The sequence below is a fragment of the Ochlerotatus camptorhynchus genome, unplaced genomic scaffold, assembly GCF_037179485.1.
Source record: "Ochlerotatus camptorhynchus isolate MF236.1 unplaced genomic scaffold, CSIRO-AGI_Acam_v1.1 ptg000357l, whole genome shotgun sequence".
Lineage (NCBI taxonomy): Eukaryota > Metazoa > Arthropoda > Insecta > Diptera > Culicidae > Ochlerotatus > Ochlerotatus camptorhynchus.
In genome coordinates, this window is record NW_027040845.1 from 3,223,756 (window position 1) to 3,246,800 (window position 23,045).

Genomic DNA, 23,045 nt, shown 5'->3' on the forward strand with positions numbered 1-23,045 from the left:
GGTAACTCTAAGACTAGAAGGTCCCGAAGAAACGAGCTCAACTTTTTGGCTCAGCTCTGGTACTCTCTTCGGTCCCAATTTATACTAGAATAGGGCACGTTAATCGATTTGCTTGGGACCAAAAGGCTAATCAAGTAGTGAGTCAATTTAAAATCGTTAGTTTCGTATTGATTGTTGATACAACGAAGCAACCCAGAATAAGTATCTATTCAATCATAGCAAGCATTATAATCAGCAGAAATAAATTATCTTCAGTCGTTGTTCATTACTCCATCAAACCAGTTGGGCGCCTTACAACAAACTGTACATTCCGCGTACCATCCAGGTCGTTACGGAACCAACTGTTATGGATCAGATAAATCCGGGGCTTTTCAGAGACTTCTTCCATTCCGACAATCTCGAAGTTGCGGACATATTCACCCTAAGAACCCGCCGCCGACCAACGGAAACATGGATGCCATCCGGAAAGTGGCAGAAGAAACCAACAACTAGCAAGTCTTTTTCATATTCCACTCGTTCGATGGCGGTACTGGAAATGGAAAGCATTGGTTTGAGAAAAGTTTCCAGTTCATCAACAATTTCTCGCGGTTTGAATTCCACGTGAAGTTTACGGACAAATTGCATCCAGCAGTCAACTAAATTGGTGAGTAACGGTACGGAAAAAAGTAATAAGTATATTACAACATGACGTATGCTTGATCTGGTTTGAAAAACATTGTTAACTGCTATCACGGACGTCACTTTTATTTGAATAGCTTTTTACCTGTGCTTGAGATATCGTCCGCCGTAGCTTGTTGTGATTAAATGGCACGGTGGCCGTTTCTGCTTACTGAGCATAAAATCATGGGTTAGCACCCTAGCCTCTTTGCATTACTGAGTTGATCAATCCTATATTGTAGAAACCCGTTATTAATATAATTTGGGCAAAAATAAGTAAAAAACATAGAAGATATATGACGTATGCGGTTTAAAAAAAAAATAGTTAACTGTTTTTATTGTGATGTCAGGGGCATGGTAGCCTTGAAGCGGCCGTTTTTGCTTACTGAGCAGAAGACCGTGGATTAGAACCTCTATCTTAGAACCCTTGCCCCTTTACATTACTGAATTGATAGGGACGACTCATTTGCCATCCACCCATTTTGAAGATCGCAAGTCTTATTCACGTTAATTTCAGAAATCAATACGTTATATCATTAGTGTGGGAACGCAGAGGTAAACTCGGTCCACAAAACAACAAAGGTCGCTCTAATATTCATTCCCTACTTCCACCTGATTGCAAGGACGTGGTCGGCGCCGTTATTGATCTTTAAAATTGGGAGTCACTGAAACAATGAGAATTGAAGGTCACTCCCAACCCCATTCAGTTGATTCATTGTGCAATTTCACTGGTTCTGATCAATCACGGAGTACCAACCATTTGATATGTGCAGTCAGTCTAAGCTAAGCTAGCAAAAAAAAAATCAATGTGCCTCAAGTGTGCCGCAGCTGGGCCGGCAGTGCTGAGAGTGTCAGTCATCGGGCTGACATTGTTTGTCTGCGAATAATGGAATGTTTGTCAACCAGGTACCTTGACAACTGAAATGTTTTGATTTGCTTGTTGAAACCCGAGGAAATAATTCCGGAAACACACCGTTTGCGAACCGAGACACGGAGCATAAATTGCGGAATGAATTTTTGGATGGATGATAAAATGGCCGGTGTGGCAGCAGCAGCCATCGTGAAATGAAAAATAAAAGCTCAATATCACGACGAGCAGCTCCCGGTCGGAATGTATTTGTACGGTACGATAACTCGAATATTTTAGTTTAACCATCCGCAGACTTGGAAAAACACCCACCGGCACTGCGAGCCGTGCAATAATATTGCTCCCCGTTCAAAGCTAACACGCACTCGGTTTCGGTACCTCTTGTCGGCTCGCCACCGATACGAACAAGAAACCTGAACGCGGAGCCGTTTTATTCGGCTTGGTGCCGTGCTATGGTTATTCGGTGCGCTCCGTGCGGCTCCGAGCCAGGGTCCGGTGCCAGACAGAATACCGTGCTTCTTCTTTTTCTTTGTTTCCATTATCGCAGTCTACCTGTAGCTAATTTTTTTTTTCGTTTCTTTTCTGATTGACCTTTCCGGCGATACTGTACCTCTTTACTCCTATGGGAAAACCCCACAAACAACTGTCATTCTGTGCGTGAAGCATGGCGGGCTGTTCCGTACTCTGTCGCTCAAATGAAAAATCTCAAAGGGGCTGTTCATTAACTACGTATACAGTTTTTTGGGATTCTTGACCCCCCCTAAAATTTTAAAATTTGTATGGACCGTGGACAATTGCCAACCCCCCCCCCTCCAACCTGTCTACGTAGTTTATGAACAGCACCTAAGAAACTATCACACTATGAAGAGCCAATGCCGTCAATGCGAATTAATGCAACAGCGATTTCCACCATGTAACATTAATGTGGCAAATATAATTGCCTTAAAACCATAGTTTTTTTTCCGCAAAGATCAATTACAAGTTAATTGTTTTGTTCTTATTTTCACCGGCGAATACAATTTGCTTCACTATAACGTTAGGGGCTGTTCATTAACTACGTAGACAGTTTTTTGGGATTCTTGACCCCCCCTCCCCCTGCGTAGACAATTGTCCATACAAAAAATTTAAAATTTGTATGTGCCGTGGATAATTACCAGGGGGGGGGCCTCTAAACTGTCTACGTAGTTTATGAACAGCCTCTTATTTAGAAAACTTTCTTTAGTTAACGCAGCGCGGCACAACATGTACCAAACATAATCGTAGACGAGAATGATGAGTGGTAAAATTAGCACCAGAGCACCAAAGAAGTTCTGTATTAACAATAGAAAAGGGCCCTTCAGCATTTGTAAACAAACCGTTCTAAAGACCTTTCCTCACTAAGCGAAGGCCACCCACGCAAACCAACGCCATATCATGTAGGGGAAACTTTCCCTTATCCGATGATGGTGTTGGTTTGCGAGGCGGCCTTTGCTGTGTTAGAGGGCTTTAGAACGATTTGTTTACAAATGCTGATGGGTCCTTTTCTATGGTTGATCTAGACATTTTGCTTCACCCGGTTATTCAAAATTTTCAACATTTCGAAAATGGCCAACACATCCGTATCCGAACGGACCCTGTTCCTGTCGAGAGAAATGACGGACGCAATTAAGAACGCGTTTTAAGTTTGCTTCGCACCATGGATTTTTATGTAAAGGGAAAACCTACTTGCCCATTTTTCTAAACTATTTCAGAACAAATTTCTTGAGTTCATCGAGTATAATTAAACTATGAGCTACTTGCTACCACTTCCATTGAAAAACTCAGTTTTGACAAAAACGCAAGTGGGACCGAGCATAGCGCATCACCAACAACGAACGATACGAAATCATTAGCTCCGTTGGCTCCGTGCCGCACGGTGGCGAGCCGAAGCCCGTAGCACCGCGTTTGGGTTTCTCTTTTGGTTCGGTGGCGTGCCAACATGTTGCACCGACACCGGGTGCTTTATCGAAGAAACCCAGTGCTGTGCATACATGAGTAGGTTGCCACCGAGCCGCACCGAGCGGTGTTTTTACCAAGTCTGCCATCCGGACATAAGTGCGCAGTCAGTTGTTCTCTCCAGAAACAGTAGATTGTTGGAGTCCCAACATCTCTCCGATGGCTCGGTGCGAAAGATGTGGGTTGGTGAGTGAGCAAAAGTTCAAAACTACTAGAAATTTCACAATAAAACTCACGCAGTGTAAACAATACACGCTGAGACTATCTAATCCAAAATTTCATTGAAATTAACCCAATGGGCTAAATGTTACAGCTTTTTTAAAGTGATGCAATTTAACTGTGGACACCCTTTACTCATATTCCATTGTTCGAAAATAGAAATCTTCGGATTGGCCGTGATATATACTACTGGGAATTTGAAATATGTTCGCCATGTACAATTAATTGAAACAGTTTATTCTAATCTATTTGCATAAAATTGAAGTCATTATTTTTTTTTCTTTTGCTTGGGTGTTTCCTTCTGAGCTGGAAAACGAAATCGAATTAGCAGTAGTGAACGTAATTCCAAGTTTAATTTTTGCTGTTGCGGTAATAAGCATTGAAAGGAAGATTTGAGAGTAAACATTTGATGTTTCGTTTGTTTGTTTGTTTGTTTGTGTGATCGTTACCATCGGTGTTCAGCTACTAACTAAACTTGGCTTGTTTACGTCTGCTTCTGGTGCTGGAATCGGTATTGAAGAAAGTATGTTTAATTGCTGTTGTTTCTACGGAGACCCTCGCTGGGAGGTTACAAATTGAACGTAAAACTAAACAAATAGAATAATAAGAATTCATCTGATAAGTTAGCTAGTTGCGTTTTCCACTCCAATTAGGTGGCATTCAACCGATTTAAGCATAAAATAAGCGCATTTCTGCGCCATCTTGTTGTTTTTGGCTTGTATTGTATTCAACACTTAAATTCTACTTAGCCAAGAAAAAATCCCTTGTATGGTTGGTTGATTCATTTATATAATTTAGTTCTTAAAGTTCACTTCCCCTTTGAATCGTCGTAATTCAATTTCACGTCGCGATGTTAATGTTTGTTTGTTTGTTTGTTTTTGTTTTATTGTTGTTCCACACTCTCTGACGATTAAGTTTTTGATGATATCGTTTGTGATTTCTTAGACCTAGAGGGTTGTGAATGTTCACACTGCATTGCTGCTTTGATTCACTTGTGTGTTCAGGTTGTTGTTCCTGTTGACTTATAAAAAAAGAGTACAATCTAACATTAAATAGGTATTTCCCGGGTCTTGATTTCACTTGTTGATTTCATTTTTTTTTTTTTGTTCATATATTTAGTCATCGACTTATGCGCTAGAGATGTACAAATTAAGATATTTCATCATCATCATCATCATCATTATTCTTCGTGGTGCATTGGTTTTGAATGTGTGGAATCTTGTTATCTTAGTTAAGGTGGAGACGACTTCAAGTCATGCGTCTGTTAATCTTCGTTTTGATTTCCCTAGGATATTTGGCTACCATTTTGAGTTGCGTGTTTGTTGAAACCTTAATTAGAGTGCGATTTCTTGATGTTAAGTTTTGCATGTTTGTTTGTGATTCGCAACTGAAATTGACACTTGTTGATGTGAAACAGGCATGCAATAAACTACATTCAAGATCATTCAAGAATAATGAAAGCAAGTTCTTCGGAAGTGGTTCGATTTAGTCACAACGCATGAACTTCGATGCAGACCTACTGACAATCCAGCGATCCAGTTGAGAGTTTACCGAGAGAAGAGTTATTCAATCTATTGAATGTCTTGATCAGCACAGCAAATTGGATGAATCTGAATTGCACGTTTGCTGAACTGCAGACTACAACCGAAGAAAGTGCCATAAACATACCGAGAAAATTGTCAAATAAATAAAAAGCTGTTTCGGGTGGTGAACGGCATCGGCGCTCTCCGAGACTCTATTCCAAGCACGGGGTTTTTCAAATGAAAATTAATCAGAAATCTACCCTAAAGATGGCCTATGGTGTGAAGTATCGTACTGCAGAAAATGAGCGTTGAAAGTTATTGTTTACCCCATGGGGCTTGGAATAGGGTTTCAGAGGGGGGGGGGGGAGCCGATCTCCACCCTATTTAATTTTTGGTTCTTTCTCTTTCCACCATAGAAACATAAATGGTTTACTCAATTCGGTGTATAATTCCTCATACTTGTAATTTTGGGTAAGTGTTGCCGATTCATCTGATTCAGCTTGTTACACACATCACGAAATTCAATCCAAGATTGTTCTTTTTGCTCCAACTTTCATCCATATGCGATTTTAAAATTTTAGTATATAGATTGATTTTACGTTTCTGCTGGTTTTTGGTTAAAATTCTTACAAACTAGTCTAAAGTGTATTGTTGTTGTCCTCTGTCTGTTGCTGCTTCTGTGTTACGTTAGTAAGTGTTTGATCATTTTATCATGATTGGGACACATAGCTGTCTGAAGAATTCGCCCTCCTCCATTCATTATGCACATCGATTTCCCGGGTTCTGAACTTTCACGTTTAAAGTATTACACATTGAGAGACACACATTTCCTAAACGATAAATCTAATAAACCATGCTTGGTAAGAGTTGTTTGCATTTTCTCTTGTATTTGTCTTGACTTACTAGCTAACAATGCGATCGCTACGATTACTCCTAGATCGATTAACTTTATTCCCATATATGAAGTATAGTGGCTTTGTTCCACCGTCAATCGGCTTCAAAGTTTGCTTCATTTCTCATTAAGTTCCGCGCTCTTCCATTGGCTCTCACTTGGGGGGTTGGCTCCTTTTGTTTGTTTTCGTGTGTTATTTTCTTAATATTATTATACATTAACAACAACAACAAAAAAACGATCATCAAAGAGAGAGAAAGTGAGAGGCGTTGGGTGACAGAAACGAATAGATTTTCACTACTTATAAAATTACTCCCTTGTTTGATTTCGTGTCACACTTCCGCTCAACCGGGTAGGGGGAGAGGGGGGAATCTGCCGTGTTTTCGTTTGTTCTGTAATAAGTTAATTTGCTTGAGTACTTCTTTATCTTAGTAAAACTTGTTCCGATCCTAAAGGTACCAAAATGAAACGATTTTTAACAAAACAAAAGGTGTTGCAATGGTTTGGTTTATTTTATATTTTCGATACGTTATTTTTTTGTTTAATTCTTATTCGATCAGACATCGGATAGATTAACTTCCGTCCGGACGCACGCGATTGTCTGATTTTGAGGAATGTCTAAAATTTCTTGTTTCTTCTTTACTATTGCGTTAGGCTGAGATTTGTTCCCTAAACAGTGTTTCCTATGTTTTATTCAAGAGATTGGTTTTAAAGCTGTTTTGGTGCTTTTTGTAGATTGTTTTTTTTTTTTTGTGTGTGAAAACTGTTGTTTAGAATGTGGTTTTCCCAGAGAAGTAAAGAATGGTCTAATCAAAAGAAACTCATCAGCCGACGTTCTAAACATGGAACCATCGGCTCCGTAGAGTTTTTTTTCGCATGAATTTGATCAACTGCACTGAAAAACAATCTTCTCAGGAGTCGCCAGAACTGTTGTAAATCGTGGCAATTGGAATCAAAACTCGGGACTTGCCCTCAATACTATTTCTGACAAGGAAAAGCCTTGGACTATAAAGACTGCACTCGAAAAAAGTGAGACACATTGATTAGTTTGTAACAGTTTAGCTTGTGGGTAATAATTGATGAAATTTTGGCTGAAACTAGTCAAGAGTGTAATGTTTACGCTGGCAAAATTTCATCACAATCTGTCAAGTGGTTATCGAGATGAAATTATACAACGATTTCCCGGGTGGTGAAGTCATTCAAGGAGACCTAGCGGCCGGTAGGCTGCGCAGATAACCCAAGACAGCTGACCCGGTGAAGGCCAAGAAGGTGTTGAGTCTGTTCAAGTGTCGGCCGAATCTTTCGATCCGCGATGCAGCGAAGAAGGCGAATGTTTCCATCACGTCGACAAGGTCCGAAAGGCACCGAACCGGAACGACAAACAAAACACGGTGACTAGAACCCGCGCCAGGAAGCTGTACCGGGAGTGGCTGTCGAAACCGAGGTGCGTCGTCATGGACGACGAGACTTACATCCAGGCGGACACAAAGCAGTTTTACGTTGCCACATCACGGTTGGCCGTTCCATGGTTTGGCAGGCCATCTGTGGGTGCGGCAAGATGAGTCAGCCGCACATCACGACGGGTACCATCAACGGGCAAATCTACCGGGACGAGTGGCTCCAGAAGCATCTCCTACCCACCCTTCATGCGCTCTTACGGATTCGAGGCGCTGTTTTGGCGAGTTCGGTGGGTTGACGACTTGTGGTACAGAGACAACAATGTTTGTTTTTGTACCAAAAGTCGTCAACCCACCGAACTCGCCGGAACTTCACCCCAAGGAGGAAGACAGTGAGAAATTAAGAGAAATCGGAAGGGAATATCCATTCGCTTGCTCTAAGCAAAATCCTGGTCAATTTCATTACCATTGCAAAGAGAAAAGTGCCCTGCAGAAAGCCATCTTCAGAGTGATGTAAGAAAATAGCCAAAACTTCAATGAACTGACACAAAACGGGATCATTTCCTTATTTAAATATGGCATCCATTTATTTTCTTCATTCTAGATAGAGCTAGAATTAGGGCGTAACAGCTTTTGTAAACAATGACTTCTCTCGGTGATTTCTAGAAAGTTAAGGCTCGCCCACGCAAATCAACATCATCATGGGATAGAATAAGACTTCCCCTACCCGATGGTTATGTTGATTTGCGTGGACGTGCCTTGAATTCCTAGAAAACATCAAGAGAAGTCATTGTTTACAAAAGCTGTTTCGCCCTAATTCCAGCTCTATCTAGCATTCATTGTTTTAGTTTCGTTATCGAACTGACATTTGCATGGTCAGATTCTAAAACTATATGCCCTAATAATTATTTTTCGTCGCAAATTAGATCAGATCCCAGAGCAAACCAGAGCAGCTCTGAGCAACGCTGAGTAAAAGAGGTACTCAAATGAAAGCCGTCTTTCCCCTCGCTTCACCCGATTGAAGTTTTGGCCAGACTTCGTAAAACACCTAAGGCGTTGGAGAACGAGTTGGCTTTCAAGAAACAGTGTCAAGGGCAAGGTGCAAGCATTCGATTGTGGTGCGGAGATCCAACAAAGCAATGAAGTAGAAACCTAACCATAATGTTGTAGTTTATTCTCTGAAAGTTTGAAGAAAATCCGACTTAAAATCATTTTTTGGCGACCATTTTTGTGTATCACACTTTTTTCGAGTACAGTCTAGTGTTCTGAATGCACAGCTTCCAATCCCAACGTGGTTCTGTGTCACAGTCTGCTTCATTGTTTCTCATAATGATTCATTTGCATAATTGGATTAGGTCCGAAGTAACATTGAAAGATTCTCTTCGTCGATTTTCTCTCGACATTTACGGCTATTTTCAACACACCGTTTGATAAAAGAAGCTTTAGACGAGGGCACGGATGGATTTGAATCCACTCACTCGAGAAAAAGTGATACAAGCTGCGGACAATATTTACTTATCATGAACACTAGTGGTGGTAAGCTCCAACTCGGATTAACTTTTAATATCGTCCCTGATTGGAGGATCTGCCAAATGTGCCTTAAATTTGAATCACCTCTTTCTGACATATGATGATTACCATTATTAATATCCCGGTCAGCACTCGTGTTTGTTTAGTTACCATGGGGACGTCATTTGTAGAAACACTGGAATAAGAGACCAGCGGAGATACTGTTATGATTCCAATCGAACTGTCAAAAGCGGTTCCAATCTGCAATGTTTACAAATGGTTTGCTTCAATTAGGGAGGAGTATTAAAATCGTTTAACAAGCACTCATGAACTCGCTCGTCGGTGCATTGGCGAAGTCACTTGCAAGCAGTTACAAATGCAAGTAATGCCAGGATTGCTTTGATGTTTATCTTGTTGCCAAATTCATGTTTTTTGTCTCCGCTGGTCTCTTATTCCAGTGTTTCTAGTCATTTGATCCCTTTAAAATTCAAGACCAACAATTTAAAAGGCCTTAACTCAATTTTGTAAACAAACCTTGTAAGGCCACTTTCTCGCGAAACGAAGTCCGCCAAGGGAAACCAACATTAATTAACAATTAACAGGTAGGGGAAAATATCCTCTACCCGATTGTGGTTTAGGTTTGCCAATGTAAGTTTCGGTTTGCGAGGAAATGGCCTTACAAGGATTGTTTCCAAAATGGAGCTGAGGCCATTTCAATTGTTGGTCTTGACTTGGCTCATTATTTATGAACGGCCCTTATATTTAACATTAAAGGCCCACGCACATTAGATCCGGATCAGACGCGTTGCGGCAAAGTGACAGCTAAATCTATTATCTAACTGTCAAATTTACGTCAACGCAACGCGAACGGATCTAATGTGGGTGGCCCTGAACGGTGGATGTCAAAAGGACGTTTCACGTTCATCTAGTGGTGTCCGAATTCTTTTTCGAATAATCGATACATCGATGAATGAACCGAAAAATCAATTCTGTTTAATCGGTTCTCCAGAGGATCACCCATCACTCATCGTTTCAAACATGTTATGGACTCTCATTGGTGGAAAAATGACAGCACAGCCAAAATGGAAGATCAGTGATTTTTGGTGTGGTTGTTTTGATAAAAATTCACCTCGACGACAGTGCCACAGTGACGTTTCTTCACACATTTCAGTGCCAACATTTCAAAGGGGCGTAATTGCAATTGTAAACAATGGCTTTAGCCGTCGATTTCCCGCGAATAAAAGCTCACTCATGAAAAAAATGACACCAGCAGGTAGAGGAATGTTTCCTCTACCAGTTAGCATTGGTAATATTTCATTCGCGAGAAATTTACGGCTAAAGTCATTGTTTATAAAAGCAATTACGCCCCTTTGAAATGTTGGCACTGATTTAGTGGTGGAGTGAGATAGTAAGAAAAGGTCCGCAAAGTTTCACACATAGACTGACAGTTACCTATGCCATTTCCCCCAATTAGGAGTAAAGAGTTACAGAGCTCTCGCCAACGCCAATTGCACAAAATTTCAACTCTACCGAGTGGGCAGAATAGCACAAAAACACGTTGCATATAGAGGGTATACATTGGATGAAAGGGACCGTGGAAGAGGACCAAGGGACCAATCAAGTCTGCACCAGGAGGTAAGTCCCTCTGCCACCTTGTGTTAACACCCACAAAAACACACTTCGATACACTTCAAACACCCTTCCGCCACATGGAAAGCTAATTTGTTCATCAATTCTGGCATCACTGCCAATAATGAGAGAGAACCACGGCAGTTGGATTGCACCGGACTTCGATGATTGAAAATCACTCAGGATACGGAAGTGACACGTACACGGCATTCCGCGACCTGGATACTATCGGGCCTACGAGAGCGCATTGATGATGGCGAGAATTAAGGTTTGAAAACGATAGCTAGATTGCTGGTATGTAGGCAGTTGGCAATGCAGCGTTTCGGGATTCGTTGAAATCCGATGGGCCTGGGAACTTTCGTGCGTGTGAATGCGAGTTCTTTTCTTTTGCGCAATGTAATCAATCTCAACTGTGGAGGAGGAATGGATGGATGATCCTTGACCACTGTCGTGTACTGTCTGTTGCTTGTACGTAGTGAAAATGTGAACGTCTCCACCAGGATTATGTTTGACTAAATAAATTACAATTTCAAAAAGTGGAAAAGCCCGTCTGGATCCGTCAGAATGCTCCGATGAATTCATGTTGATAGGTTGAGAGTATCACAGCAACAGTAAGGTGCTTGGAGTTCTAGATCACTCTGTGATCGTGCTTCTTGTAGTTGTTAATGGTAGTGTTCCGTTTATGCTATGTTGCCTTTTAGAGCTGAATTTTGTACATTTTTATGAATTGAACTAGCTGTTTTAGTTCGCCTTCCACATTTTCCTCTAATATCTTCGGTAGTTATGTACTTTGTTGCAATAAGCAAACAACAGCGAAGTAAAGAGACTGAATTGGGTAAAGAGGCGACACCTTATCCATTTGACAGGTCTCCTGCTCGATTGGAATAACTTTTCCTATGACTTTGACAGATAATCGATTGTTCCAATTTTGACGTGTCGTCTCTTTATAAATTCAGGCTCTTTAAAGCGAAGGAGTCGCTGGTGGATCCGTCGTTTTCAGCCTTTTTGTTATTGTCGAAGATATGGTTGCCAGTAAGCATATTTTTTCTGTTAAAGTTTTGACAGCTCGGTCGACACGAAGAAACAACTTCCGACACAATTAAAAAACACACATGAACCACAATAAGCACAGACACAGCTTTCTCACTTCTCGCATAACAGCATGGGGGTTTCCGGTCTGCAACTCCGAACGAGTATGATTGCGATTCTGAACTTTCGGTACCTCAATTTCCTTCGGTTTCCAGCTCCCGGAATCGCTCCTCGAATGGCCGCCGGATTTATTATCAAAATGTGCGTGGGCTGAGGACTAAAATCGACTCGTTTTTCTTGGCTGCTGCGGAGGCTGAATATGATACTGATCATACTGACGGAAACGTGACTGGACTACCAGGACCCTCATTACCGATGTCACTTCACGGTGAAGTGATTCCCATTTGATTTACACGGCAATCACTTCACCGCGAGTGAAAAGTGGGGCCTTATTACGGGTGTCACTACACGATGATAAGGAAGTGATACTCATAATAAGAGCCGTGATTGCCGTACAAATCAAATGGGAATCACTTCACCTTGACCACAAGTGACAAGTTTTCACCGTGAAGTGACATCCGTAATAAGCCCCGTGGTCGCTTCACTTCGATTTCACCGTGAAGTGACACTCGTAATAAGTATAGTCGCTATATTCATAGTCTGGCGAATAGAGTTTCGATCTATCAAAAAGCGGAACCACTTCAATATATTTTAGACCAACAATTGAAAAGGTACTATCAACTTTTATAAACAAAACGTTGATTATTCTTTCCTCGCTAATCGAACGCAATATACCAGCATCATTGGATAGGGGAAACTTTCCTCAACCCAAAGATGGTGTTAGTTTGCGTAGGCGAGCCTTGAGTCACGAGAAAAGGGTTTCCGAAGTTTTGTTCGCAATAGCTGATGTGCTCTTTTCTGTTGTTGGTCGTGATTTGCTCGATTGGTTCCGCTATTTGACAGTTCAATTGGTTCCCGAGATTCTATTCTCCAGACTATGAATATAGCGACTACAGTAATAAGGGCCCAGATCTATTCATCGCAACTCTTCGGATCATTTTATTCCGTGTTCAGAACTGACCGATCTTCCCTGAACAGTCAAAAATCGTGCGGTGGAGGCGTTCGTTCTGATTGCTGTCTCAACGAGACTAACCAGCTACCTAAGTACAGCTATCCCCCGAAGAACGCGTTACCCACTGAGTTGCAGTCACCGCTTTTTCTCGGCGGGGTTTCAACCAGTCGGTCTGATGTTTTGCATGTGAGTGCCAATGGAGAACTAGGGCCTTATTACGGGTGTCACTACACGGTGCTAAGGAAGTGATACTCATAATAAGAGCCGTGATTGCCGTACAAATAAAATGGGAATCACTTCACCTTGACGACAAGTGACAAGTTTTCACCGTGAAGTGATATCCGTAATAAGCTATCTAGTCACTCGCAGAAAATCAGAGCGCTTGGTTGAAAACCCACCGAGACAAAGCGGTGGGTAGAACTCAGTGGGTAACGCGTTCTTCGGGGGAAAGCTCGCCCATTGTCATGTCAGTCTACTGGAACAGCTCTGGATTGTCGTGGAATTTCCACAAAACATACTCAGTATATGCGCTGTCTACCTTCGAAAAGTATATGCGCTGTCTATCCGACCGAAAAAATATGACTGTACGATCATCCGTGAGCATGTGGAATCGTTAGGCTCGATTTCGTCTCGATTGAGTCCCCGCTCTCCCGCTCTCCTATTTGGCAACTACCACACCAAGCTGCCCAACTAGCAATTTTCACAATGTAAACGCTTTGCTCATTTAATTTATACAGCCTCAAGCTGTATTCAAATGCTATACGATATGAGGTAACCTTTACTCAACCTCTACATGCAAATCTAGCGAACATGACAATCATTCTTCAGAGAGCATTACGTATTTCAACTGAGATCCGTTCGTTTCTCGTATCAATGTTCATCCTGTATCCTGAGAGGAGCATCATCTGATTACAAAACAACAGACATTCGATTGCAGCTATCATTCGAAAAAGCGGTTTCGATGTTTTGATTTGAATGGTCTGAGCTTTCACTCGAACAGAGGATGATGTTTTGGTACAGTGTAGACGACCATGATATTTGCCAGCTCTGGATATGAGGTGTACGGTGCAGCTTGCTATGGAAGAAGGTTCTGAGTTTTCCATCGGCGCTTGAGTTCTTTGTCGAAGACTTATACGTCGGGAAATGAAATTTCCACTACCCGAGTATGGACCCAACGAGGTGATCAAGGTATCCAAACATCGACATTCATTATTGCCAATCCGCCAAGCATTTCGATTCCTGATTACATGGACTGTTCGTACCATAGCGATGTTATTGATACAGTAGCTAGCTTTGGCGAACGAACATCAGCAGGATGGGACGATCCAATCGATGAGGACCTTCAAGAAAATGAATGATCTGTGGGAACTTGGACACATTCACGTTCCAAGGTGTTTTACGTTCCCCCGTTCCGCTGATTCGTTAAATGTGACGCACGGTGCGTGCTCCATTCCTCGAAAGGAACTGTGCGAGGCGCTTCTGCTGACGCAATTGATCGGTCAAGTAATGCCAGCGATTCAGACGTCTTTCCAAGAAGTTGTCCTCTGGACGAACAGCACAAACGTTTTGGCATGTCTCAAGAAACCTCAAGCTTCAAACTTACGCGAGGAATCGGATTGCTGCAATACAAACGGAAACCAGAGAGAGCTATGTTCGTTGTCGTTTCTCGAGGACAACTGCTGGAATCGCTGAGGCAGAACAGCCTCTGATTAAATGATCCGACCTGATCCTGACCGAATCTGAATACGACGGTGCAGACACCGCAGAGATTCCTGAAAATAGTATTAAAAACCTAATGAAGGTCCACGATTTATAAACCACAATTAACAAACATTTCTATTTATGCTCACTTTAACCTTCTGAGAAAACCACATCCAACTAAACAGTTTTCAATTCGTCAAAAAATATCACAATCCAACTTTGTATTCTAAACTTTTTTGCTTTTCGCCGTAGTTACACTTCTTTCTTCCCGAATTTGAATAGAAACTAGTAAACTAACAAACTCAAATTAATTGGTAAAACCGCTAAGTAATAATAATAATAAGTGTGTTAACTTTTTTTTCAGTAAAATAATTTTCCCTTGTTTCTGTTGTAACATTTACCTAGCTTGTTCCTTTTTTCTTTCTTTCTTCGTTTGTGAGTTGGGTGAGTGAGTGTGGGTTTTGTCTCTTGCCAGAAGCCTCTTCACTTAAAAGCTAGGATCTAAGGCGTGTTTGATAAATGTGTCCACACTAATGTACAATGTATAGAGATACAGATTTAAAACTAAATTGGAAGCTATATGAAATTTTTCGTAGTTCTCATCATTTGTTTTCTTGGATTTAAAGCCTTTTCCGAAACCTATCAAACATTGGTCTTTGAGCAAAAGTAAATGTTATAATTAAAAGTAAAGTAACCTTGTTGTTTGTTGTTAGTTATCATTGGTGTTTTTATCCTAAAGAGGTGTAAACGTAAGTTGCGATTAGACTCGCAGGCGAAAAATACACGATAGAGAACCTAGAATCTATAATTCAGGAGAAGCCATTTTTGCATTGCTATTGCTCCAGTTGATAATTCGTTTTTGAGGCATGTTTCCTGTTCCTCTCTGCTAACCTAACGCGGCACTGTTGGCCTTTCTGTGGGGGTTGCACAATTCTTGCTGCTCGGAAACTGAATCCTTACACTAACCAGCATTTAAGTCGTTACTACTGCGCTGGGTTGGCTAAACGAAATATAAGCATCATACTTTAATGTATATTAAATAATTCTTTATACTGACTAATAAGCAATGACGGCGGTTGTGTTTGTTGTTTGTGTTTGCGTGGGTGTTTTCTGTTTGATTTGTTTTCTTCTCTCAGCTGGCGTTTACGACGAAAAAGTGCGTTTTCCTTCTGTTTTAGTAAGCTTGCTACTGAGTTGTAAAATTTGAAAATCACGCGGAAAATCGTCACGTTGCTTATGAAAGAGTTAATTGCATAAATATTACAATTTTGCTTCTTATAAACAAACAAAAAATGAGAACTAATAAATTGAACGAATTGTGTAAAATACTTTCTTTAAGCAAAGTACATAACTTTTTTGGTATCGGCATGTACGGTAATTGCACGAGCCATCGCGCCCGGCGTTCTGTCCTCGGAGCAACCGCTCTGGTGAGATCCTTCGCCCGAGTCGTGCTCTTTCTCGACCAGGTGGTACCTTGGGAAAGTAATTGTAAATTAATCGTTCAATAAAGAAAAGAAAATCAACACACACCTGGCCCTAAATGCCACCAGATGGGCGTAGTAGGCGGGTGCCGGAATCGAAACCGACCGGGTGCACCGGACGTACGTGTGGCACAGTTGATACGTGAGGCACTGGAGCTCGTCCGATTCGAAGTGATTGTCGTCCCACAGGACGTGGTAGTGCGACGGGCGGCTGGTACCCTGGAATTGATTTAAAAGCGGATCACGTTTTCATTAAACTCTATAAAGTTAGAAGAATTTTATTTTAAAAATCCTTATTCCAACGATGGAAACAACTTTCAAATGTGCACTTGACATCAGTATTATGATAGATCAAATTCAGAATTGATAGTGGAAGCGCGTTATTGAAAAACTTGCATCTAGAGCAAGTACATGCAAGATATGTATACTTCTTTATGATGGCTTTAAAATCAAATGATTCATAGGCAAATTCCACAGCGGTGGTATGCAACTCTTCATACGCATCGCACAAAGAAGAGCCCATACAATGAGCAAAAAAAAACCCACCCAACACTCACCTGAATACCCTGGTGACTGCAGAGATAGAAATCGAATTCGGTGGGATGGGTGATGCCAACGTCCACGGTCGTACCGGCCGGAATGTTGCCCGACTTGCCGCTCTGTTCCTTCTTGTCTGCGCAGAACAGTCTCGTGTGGTGACGCTTCTGCACCACAATGAACGTGATGCCCGGTTTGTAGTCGGCTTCCAGCTTGATGCACGCCTCTCGAATGGCCGTCAGCTCGTGCTGCAGCACATGTGGGAACTGACCCTCGGAAACGCCATCCCGGTAGAGGATGATCCGGTGCGGTTTGAAACCTCCCGTCGACTTGTAGAACATGATCAACAGCTCCCGGACCATGCTGCTCAGCTCCTGGATGATTTCCTGGCGGTGTTGTTGAACCCGCACGGTAGCCGCGTAGCGCGATGGATGGGCATCCATCGAACCGACCACGGCCGCAATCGAGGGCTTCTTGTTGTCACCCGCCGGTGGGTGGGTCACGTCCGCGCCCAGGAAGATAACCGGTTCGTCGAATACCTAGAAATGAACCAATTCGTTAATAATACACACACACAAACGGTGCTTAGGCCATGCTGTATCTCCTACCTTTGGTCTGATTGATGGCACAAGGATGGAATTGATTCCGCCCAGTTTGACGTTGATCTTCAGGCAGAGATTGGACAGTGTCTGCGGTGACGTTTTGTTCACATTTTTTGCCTGAACGCACTGGGTCGCCATACCCAGCACGGTATCGCCTACGCGCTTGACTTCGGCTGTTGGGAACAGAATAAACGACCGTTAGAAATTTACGACCCAACAGTCAACCCACTCTTAACCTACCGTAGACTGGCGTTTTTCCCGGCAGCACGACCACCACCAACTGCAGGGCGTTGAACGTATTCTTCAGATATCTGAACATGGGCTCGACCTGATCCGGTCCGGTGGCGTACTTGCAGAAGCACGGCTGGCCGATGATGGGCATTCCGGCATCGTTGGAGATCTTCTGCAGCTGCTGGGTGAAGTTCCTCAGGGCATCCTCCCGGACGGTTCGCTGCGGCGCGAAGCAGGCAATGGCCCACACGCGGATTTCGACGCCGGTGAAAAATTGTTTGCCTCGCATGTCCCAAACCCCTTGGTTTGGTAATGCTAAGCTCACCTTGTTCTGTGGACCAGAAGGTAACTTGTTCGCTGATTATAACGTGCCACTTGACGGGGCGGATTTCTTAAAATTATAATAAGGTGCTAAGGTGCGTGAACGAACGCTTGCGAGGCGGCGATGGTTCTCAAACAGTGACCTCAGAAATAGGTATTTACATGTGACACAAATTTCCCATCTAAACAAACTTCCTAAGCATGTCATGACATGTTAGATAGCGTTTTAGGGCAATTTGCTAACCCTGAGGGACCTCCCTTAGCTCAGTCGGTAACGGTGCAGCTACAAAGCAAGACCACGCTAGCGGTGGCTGGGTTCGAGTCTCGGTTTGGTCTAGTAGTTTTTCGTTTTAGAAAATTCCTCGACTTCCCCCCTGGGCATAATAGAGTATGATTGTACTTGTCACACAATTACACTAATGCAAAAATGGTACAGGCATCGAAAGCTCTCAATTAATAACTGCGGAAGTGCATCGAGGACACTAAGCTGAGAGCACGTAATAAGCTTATATGCAATAAGCAATAAGCTTAAAATGCGAAGAAGAAGAAGAAGAAGAAGAAAATGTTGCCAGTTAATTTTCATTCTGAAATTCCCAATTTTTGCCCGGTTTTTAATATTTAGCAAAACAATGTTCAATGTTCACATCTTTTTTTAGATCGTGACCTCGTGCAAACTTTCGAAGATATTTGTGGATAAATCTTCAACATTTTTTTAAAGTTGACTATCAGCATATAGAAAGACGATATAGTGGTTCTCAGAATTTCGTAAAAATGTGTAGTTTTGTTCCTTATCGCAAAACATTATAGACCCGGATTTTTTTATTTTGCCAATAGGGTGACCATGTCCATGTTAGGGTGGCCCAAAAAATCTTTTTTTTTTTTATTTCACGAAAATTACTTTTTTCAAAAAAATTAAACTTTTGAACCATTGGGTCGATATTAAAGATCAAAATATCAAATGAAAGATAATTAAAAATACTTTTTAGAAAAAAAAAGATAATAATATTTTAAAGAATATAGATTTTTATTGAAAAACATTGATTGAATTAATTTGTTATGGCTTTCATCGTTTGTAGATAAAGGCCGGAATGTTCTTATATGTTTGTTTGAGAACTAGACTTAGTCTTTTCCACACATTATATCACAAAATCAGCGATGTGTTTTTTTTTTCGTTTTTGAGCGATATTTTTTGAAGTTATCAAGTTTTGGGTTTTTGTTCAATACTCCTATGCGACTAGACTATCATGCATCTCATTTGATTTATTTCGACTGTAACATGATCACGTATTTCAAATTACTTTTCAGTTGATATTTTGATCTTTAAAATCGGCCCAGTGAAAAACCCTTTTTATTCATCACCTTTTTTTCAAAGTCTCATAATTTACTAAAACACAGAGACATTTTGTAAATGGCACTAAAACGAGTGCTAGTGGACTGAATGCAGGGTGGCGACTCAACGAAGAAAACAAAATTCCCTGATTTTCCAGTAATTTTCAAAAAAAAATCCAGGTGCCGTGCCTACCCGGTTTTGGCAACACAACCCCATCAGCTTTAACTTTCCTCAGAATATATTAGTGCTTTATGGACATTTTCTCATGAACTACCACACGGACCTCTAGCCCAGGAAGAGTGGTCCAGTACAATTTCAAATTAAATACAGCGTTCCATACATTTTAAGAATGCAAAAAAAGACAAAAATCTCGTGTTGCCAAAAACGGGAAAGATCCGCATTTTACCCTAGGGGCATAAATTCATCCAAATCTCCTTCATCTTCATGGTGACCAGCAAATCCCGCTTAGCAATTGTCCCGTTTTCTCCCGGAATTTCGGAAATTATCGCGGTGTATGTATTTTAATTAAGCACAAAACTGAATGCGATTAAGCCGAAGGTTAAATGGGTAATTTCTAAGACAGCAACACCTTTGATGGCTCTTGAATTTGGATCTGCAACAGGTTCGAAGTCTTTCCTATTTGTGCATGAAAATTTCGCTTAAAACTTTACCGGCTTTTAGTTGATTGTTCTCAAGCCTTTCCTTTAGATTAATTTCCTTTCACAGAGATGTTTCCAGAATTCTTCTAAAATAAATTTGAAATTCTCTCTGGAAATCCCTTGTTTTTTTTTTATAATAGTACAGAAATTCTCCGTAGAACACTCCAAAAATTCTTAAAATTCATCCTTTCTTCGAATTTTAAACTCTTTCTAAGAATTCACAGGCGCTTCAATTTTTTTTAAATTTGCATGAAATTCTCCGTAGAATTCACCTCAGATCAACAATTGAAAAGGGCCTATTAGCTTTTGTGAGCAAAACTTGTAATCCCCCTTCCCTGCCAACACCATCTGACAGGGGGAATTCTCCCGCCAAGAATTGTCTTCAAATTTTGATCAAAAATATCTTGCAGTTCTCCTCTAAATTCGTCTGAAAATTGAATGGAATTCTCATTAACATTCTCTAGAAATTCCTTTCAAAGTGCGCTTGGAATTATACTCGGACTATCCTTAGAGATCTTCACATAATTATTTCGGAATTGTACCCTCAAAATTCGCGTTCCTTGGTATTTTTCAAGAATCCTGGAATCCTCATCACTCTTGGGAGATCTAGTAATCTCTCCTAGAGGTTTTCCTAAAGCTCCCTAGAAAATATTCTCTGAAATACCTAGGTGTTATCTCTAGAATTCATTCTAAAATCTGCTCAAATTTGTTTTGGAAAAAAAAATCTAAATTTCTTCAAAGTGACTGTAGTCCAAGGGTCCTAAAATCTTATTGTTTTCGAAGAGAGGACGGGGTATATTTTTCCAGATTTGTAAACTAAATTCATGCCATTTTCCCGTCGACTTCAAATTCCAGCTTTTTCCGGTTTTCCCGGTTCACTCATCATTTCACATATGAAACACTTGTTTTTAATCCCATTATATTTGTTTTGCCTTGAGCACATTTTGAGACCCAGCTCCGTAAGAAAATTATTCCGGATAATATGCTTAACCAAACGCTAATTCGCAGCGGCGCCGGTGGTGTAGTGTTCTGATGCATAACATCTCTGATCACGCCTTCCTTCGGAAGGGAAGTAAAGCCGTTGGTCCCCGGTTCATGAGTTGATGGGTCGATAGGTAGGGTCCAGGTGTGGGAGCTGCCTACCTGGCGTCGGTAGCATTGGTGCTCAGCACGGAAAACAAAATCGACGGAAAACAAACCAAAGAAAAAAAAACGCTAATTCGCGGGCGGATTCCTCCGGTGGAAAATAGTGAAGCAACGCTTTCAACTCCAAAATTCTTTAAGGTAATTCCATCTAAATTGCAATAGCAGCAACATTACCATACTAAAACTTTACTGTGAAGCTAATTTTACGAGCTAACCAGGTTTACAATGAAGACCTGGAATACTTAATACAGCTACTCTATGCTGTCAAAGCAATGCTTATCTACGTATCTTTGAATCATTATTCAATCATAAAAGTGCTACTCCAAGCAATCAAAAAAAAACTCCCAAGCAAGACCAGTATCCTAAATTCTCATTTAGTTAGTTCTCTGAGCTAATCAAACTGTGATGAACAAGGAACAAGAACTAGAAGACTAGAAGAAAATCATTATCTTCTATTTAAAGCTGGGTTCAGACAAAGCAAGTCAATTGATCAACTCAGTTGAATTCAATTGACTTGAACGTGTAAACTATGCCACTTAACTGACTTGAATTGAAAAACGTTGAACCAGACAGAACTTTTCAAGCCAATTGAATTCAACTGAGTCGATGACTTGCCTTGTCTATGCCCAGCTTAACTCTTAACTATTCTTGCATTTACTCAAAAGCGCTCCAATATGCGCTCAAGGGAATGATTTTTGTTGGACACTGCTGGATCGAGCAGACGCAGAATCTACTTGAAGGTTAAATTTTGTCAGACGCAAAAAGGTATAACATCTATTAAGAGACGCACATTCCCATAAGAAGCTTAATTTTGCAACAACTAACAACGTCCAGACCAGAATGGAACTGAACTTTTAATGAATGTGACAACACCCAGCGGGAGCTGAATTTATAATAGGCTCAAAATCATCGAAATACCCTTTTATTTGAGTAACTTTTGCTCCACTTGCAAAACTGAAACATCAAGCATTGAACAACCACAACTTCGCAACTCTATTTAAAATGTGAAATTGGAAACCATCCTCAAACTACAACGAGTCATTTAGTTGTTTGAAACTAGCAAAGTCAGCCATACTTATTGAATTGTAGCACTTACACTAACAAAAACACTTGCACACCATACACAATACACCAAACATCAAATCGAACGGACATGAATGCATCGCGGAGATGTAAAATGTCATTAATAAACAAACAAACAAACAAACATACTTATTAATATGTTTCTGTTATAAAGAAATATTTCCCTGACTTTGAATGAAATTCCCTGACAATCCCTGATTTCCCAGGTCCAAAAAGGAATTCCCTGATATTCCCTGATTTTCCGGGTAATCGACACCCTGTGAATGGGTCATTCAAAATTGTAAACAGTGGGGGGAAATTCTTGGATGCCTCGAAGCCAAAAGATATGTTATCACTCCGTAGTAGGGGAATTTACGTATTCTCGTCAATCTAAGCAGCGTCCGAACTTCTATTAGCGATTTCTCAGCGTCACACACATACATGACAGGTTTGTTTGTTGACATTTATCTGCTGCTTGCTGTTCTACCAATTCCAATCGACAGAATTGATCAAAACGGGTTGAACATGTTTTTACAACGCTCCAAACTTCTCAGGTGAGTGTGACTATTGTCGGCAGTCTCTTTTTCTTCGGCACCCTTTCCATTTGAACTGCGTGTTAACCAGCTGTTCTATTATCGGCAACTCGAAATCAGCCGTATTTTGTAGTGTGTATATTTCATGTAAAGAAAAATATGGCAGAACAGAATTGCACAGTCGTAAAAATGTAATCAGATTGAAGCTGAAAAGGTAAGGAATCGGCTTAATTCATTCAGCGAAGAGTTTTGATGGGAAAATACAGTGAAATTAACGTTTCAATTTCGGTTGCCGAAAACAGTCAATGGGTGCCGAAGCCATAATTTACCGTATGTACTAATATATATCTAAAAATAAATTACTACAGTCAACTCTCCATAACTCGAAGGGACCATCGAGATATACAATTATCGATTCATAGAACAAACAAAATATATTTTTCATCGTCTATCATTTCAAGAACAATACCGGAATACTCCATTTACTGGAATATCTGGCCTTATTTACTCATATGAATTCGACAAATAGTTCAAGGATCCATTTATGGAAGTTCTGAGTAGTTAATTTATAATATTAGGCCAATATCAAGGGGTATTCAACTCTTTATCTCTGCCAAGAGTTGTGCCGAACATGCTGAAGTGTGGCAATCAAGCTGTCGATCTCAGTAGCTCG

At 41.0% G+C, this 23,045-nt stretch overlaps 1 protein-coding gene across 8 annotated transcripts in view; it reads right to left on the reverse strand.

Moving 5' to 3' along the window:
- Window positions 1-14,186: 14,186 nt before the first annotated feature.
- Window positions 14,187-23,045, reverse strand: part of AGO1 (protein argonaute-2) — a 146,680-nt gene continuing 137,821 nt past the window's right edge. For 2 of the 8 annotated variants that reach the window (XM_065231478.1, XM_065231477.1), the window contains exons 11-15: window positions 17,331-17,670; window positions 17,097-17,263; window positions 16,509-17,027; window positions 16,001-16,170; window positions 14,188-15,943 (exon numbers count right to left, since the gene is read on the reverse strand). In XM_065231478.1, the coding sequence (XP_065087550.1) occupies window positions 15,805-15,943; window positions 16,001-16,170; window positions 16,509-17,027; window positions 17,097-17,263; window positions 17,331-17,670 (1,335 nt within the window). In that variant the 3' untranslated portion in view covers window positions 14,188-15,804. Of the gene's footprint in view, window positions 15,944-16,000; window positions 16,171-16,508; window positions 17,028-17,096; window positions 17,264-17,330; window positions 17,671-23,045 lie in introns of all 8 variants that reach the window. The other 6 variants (XM_065231481.1, XM_065231480.1, XM_065231485.1 and 3 more) reach the window with 4 other exon arrangements.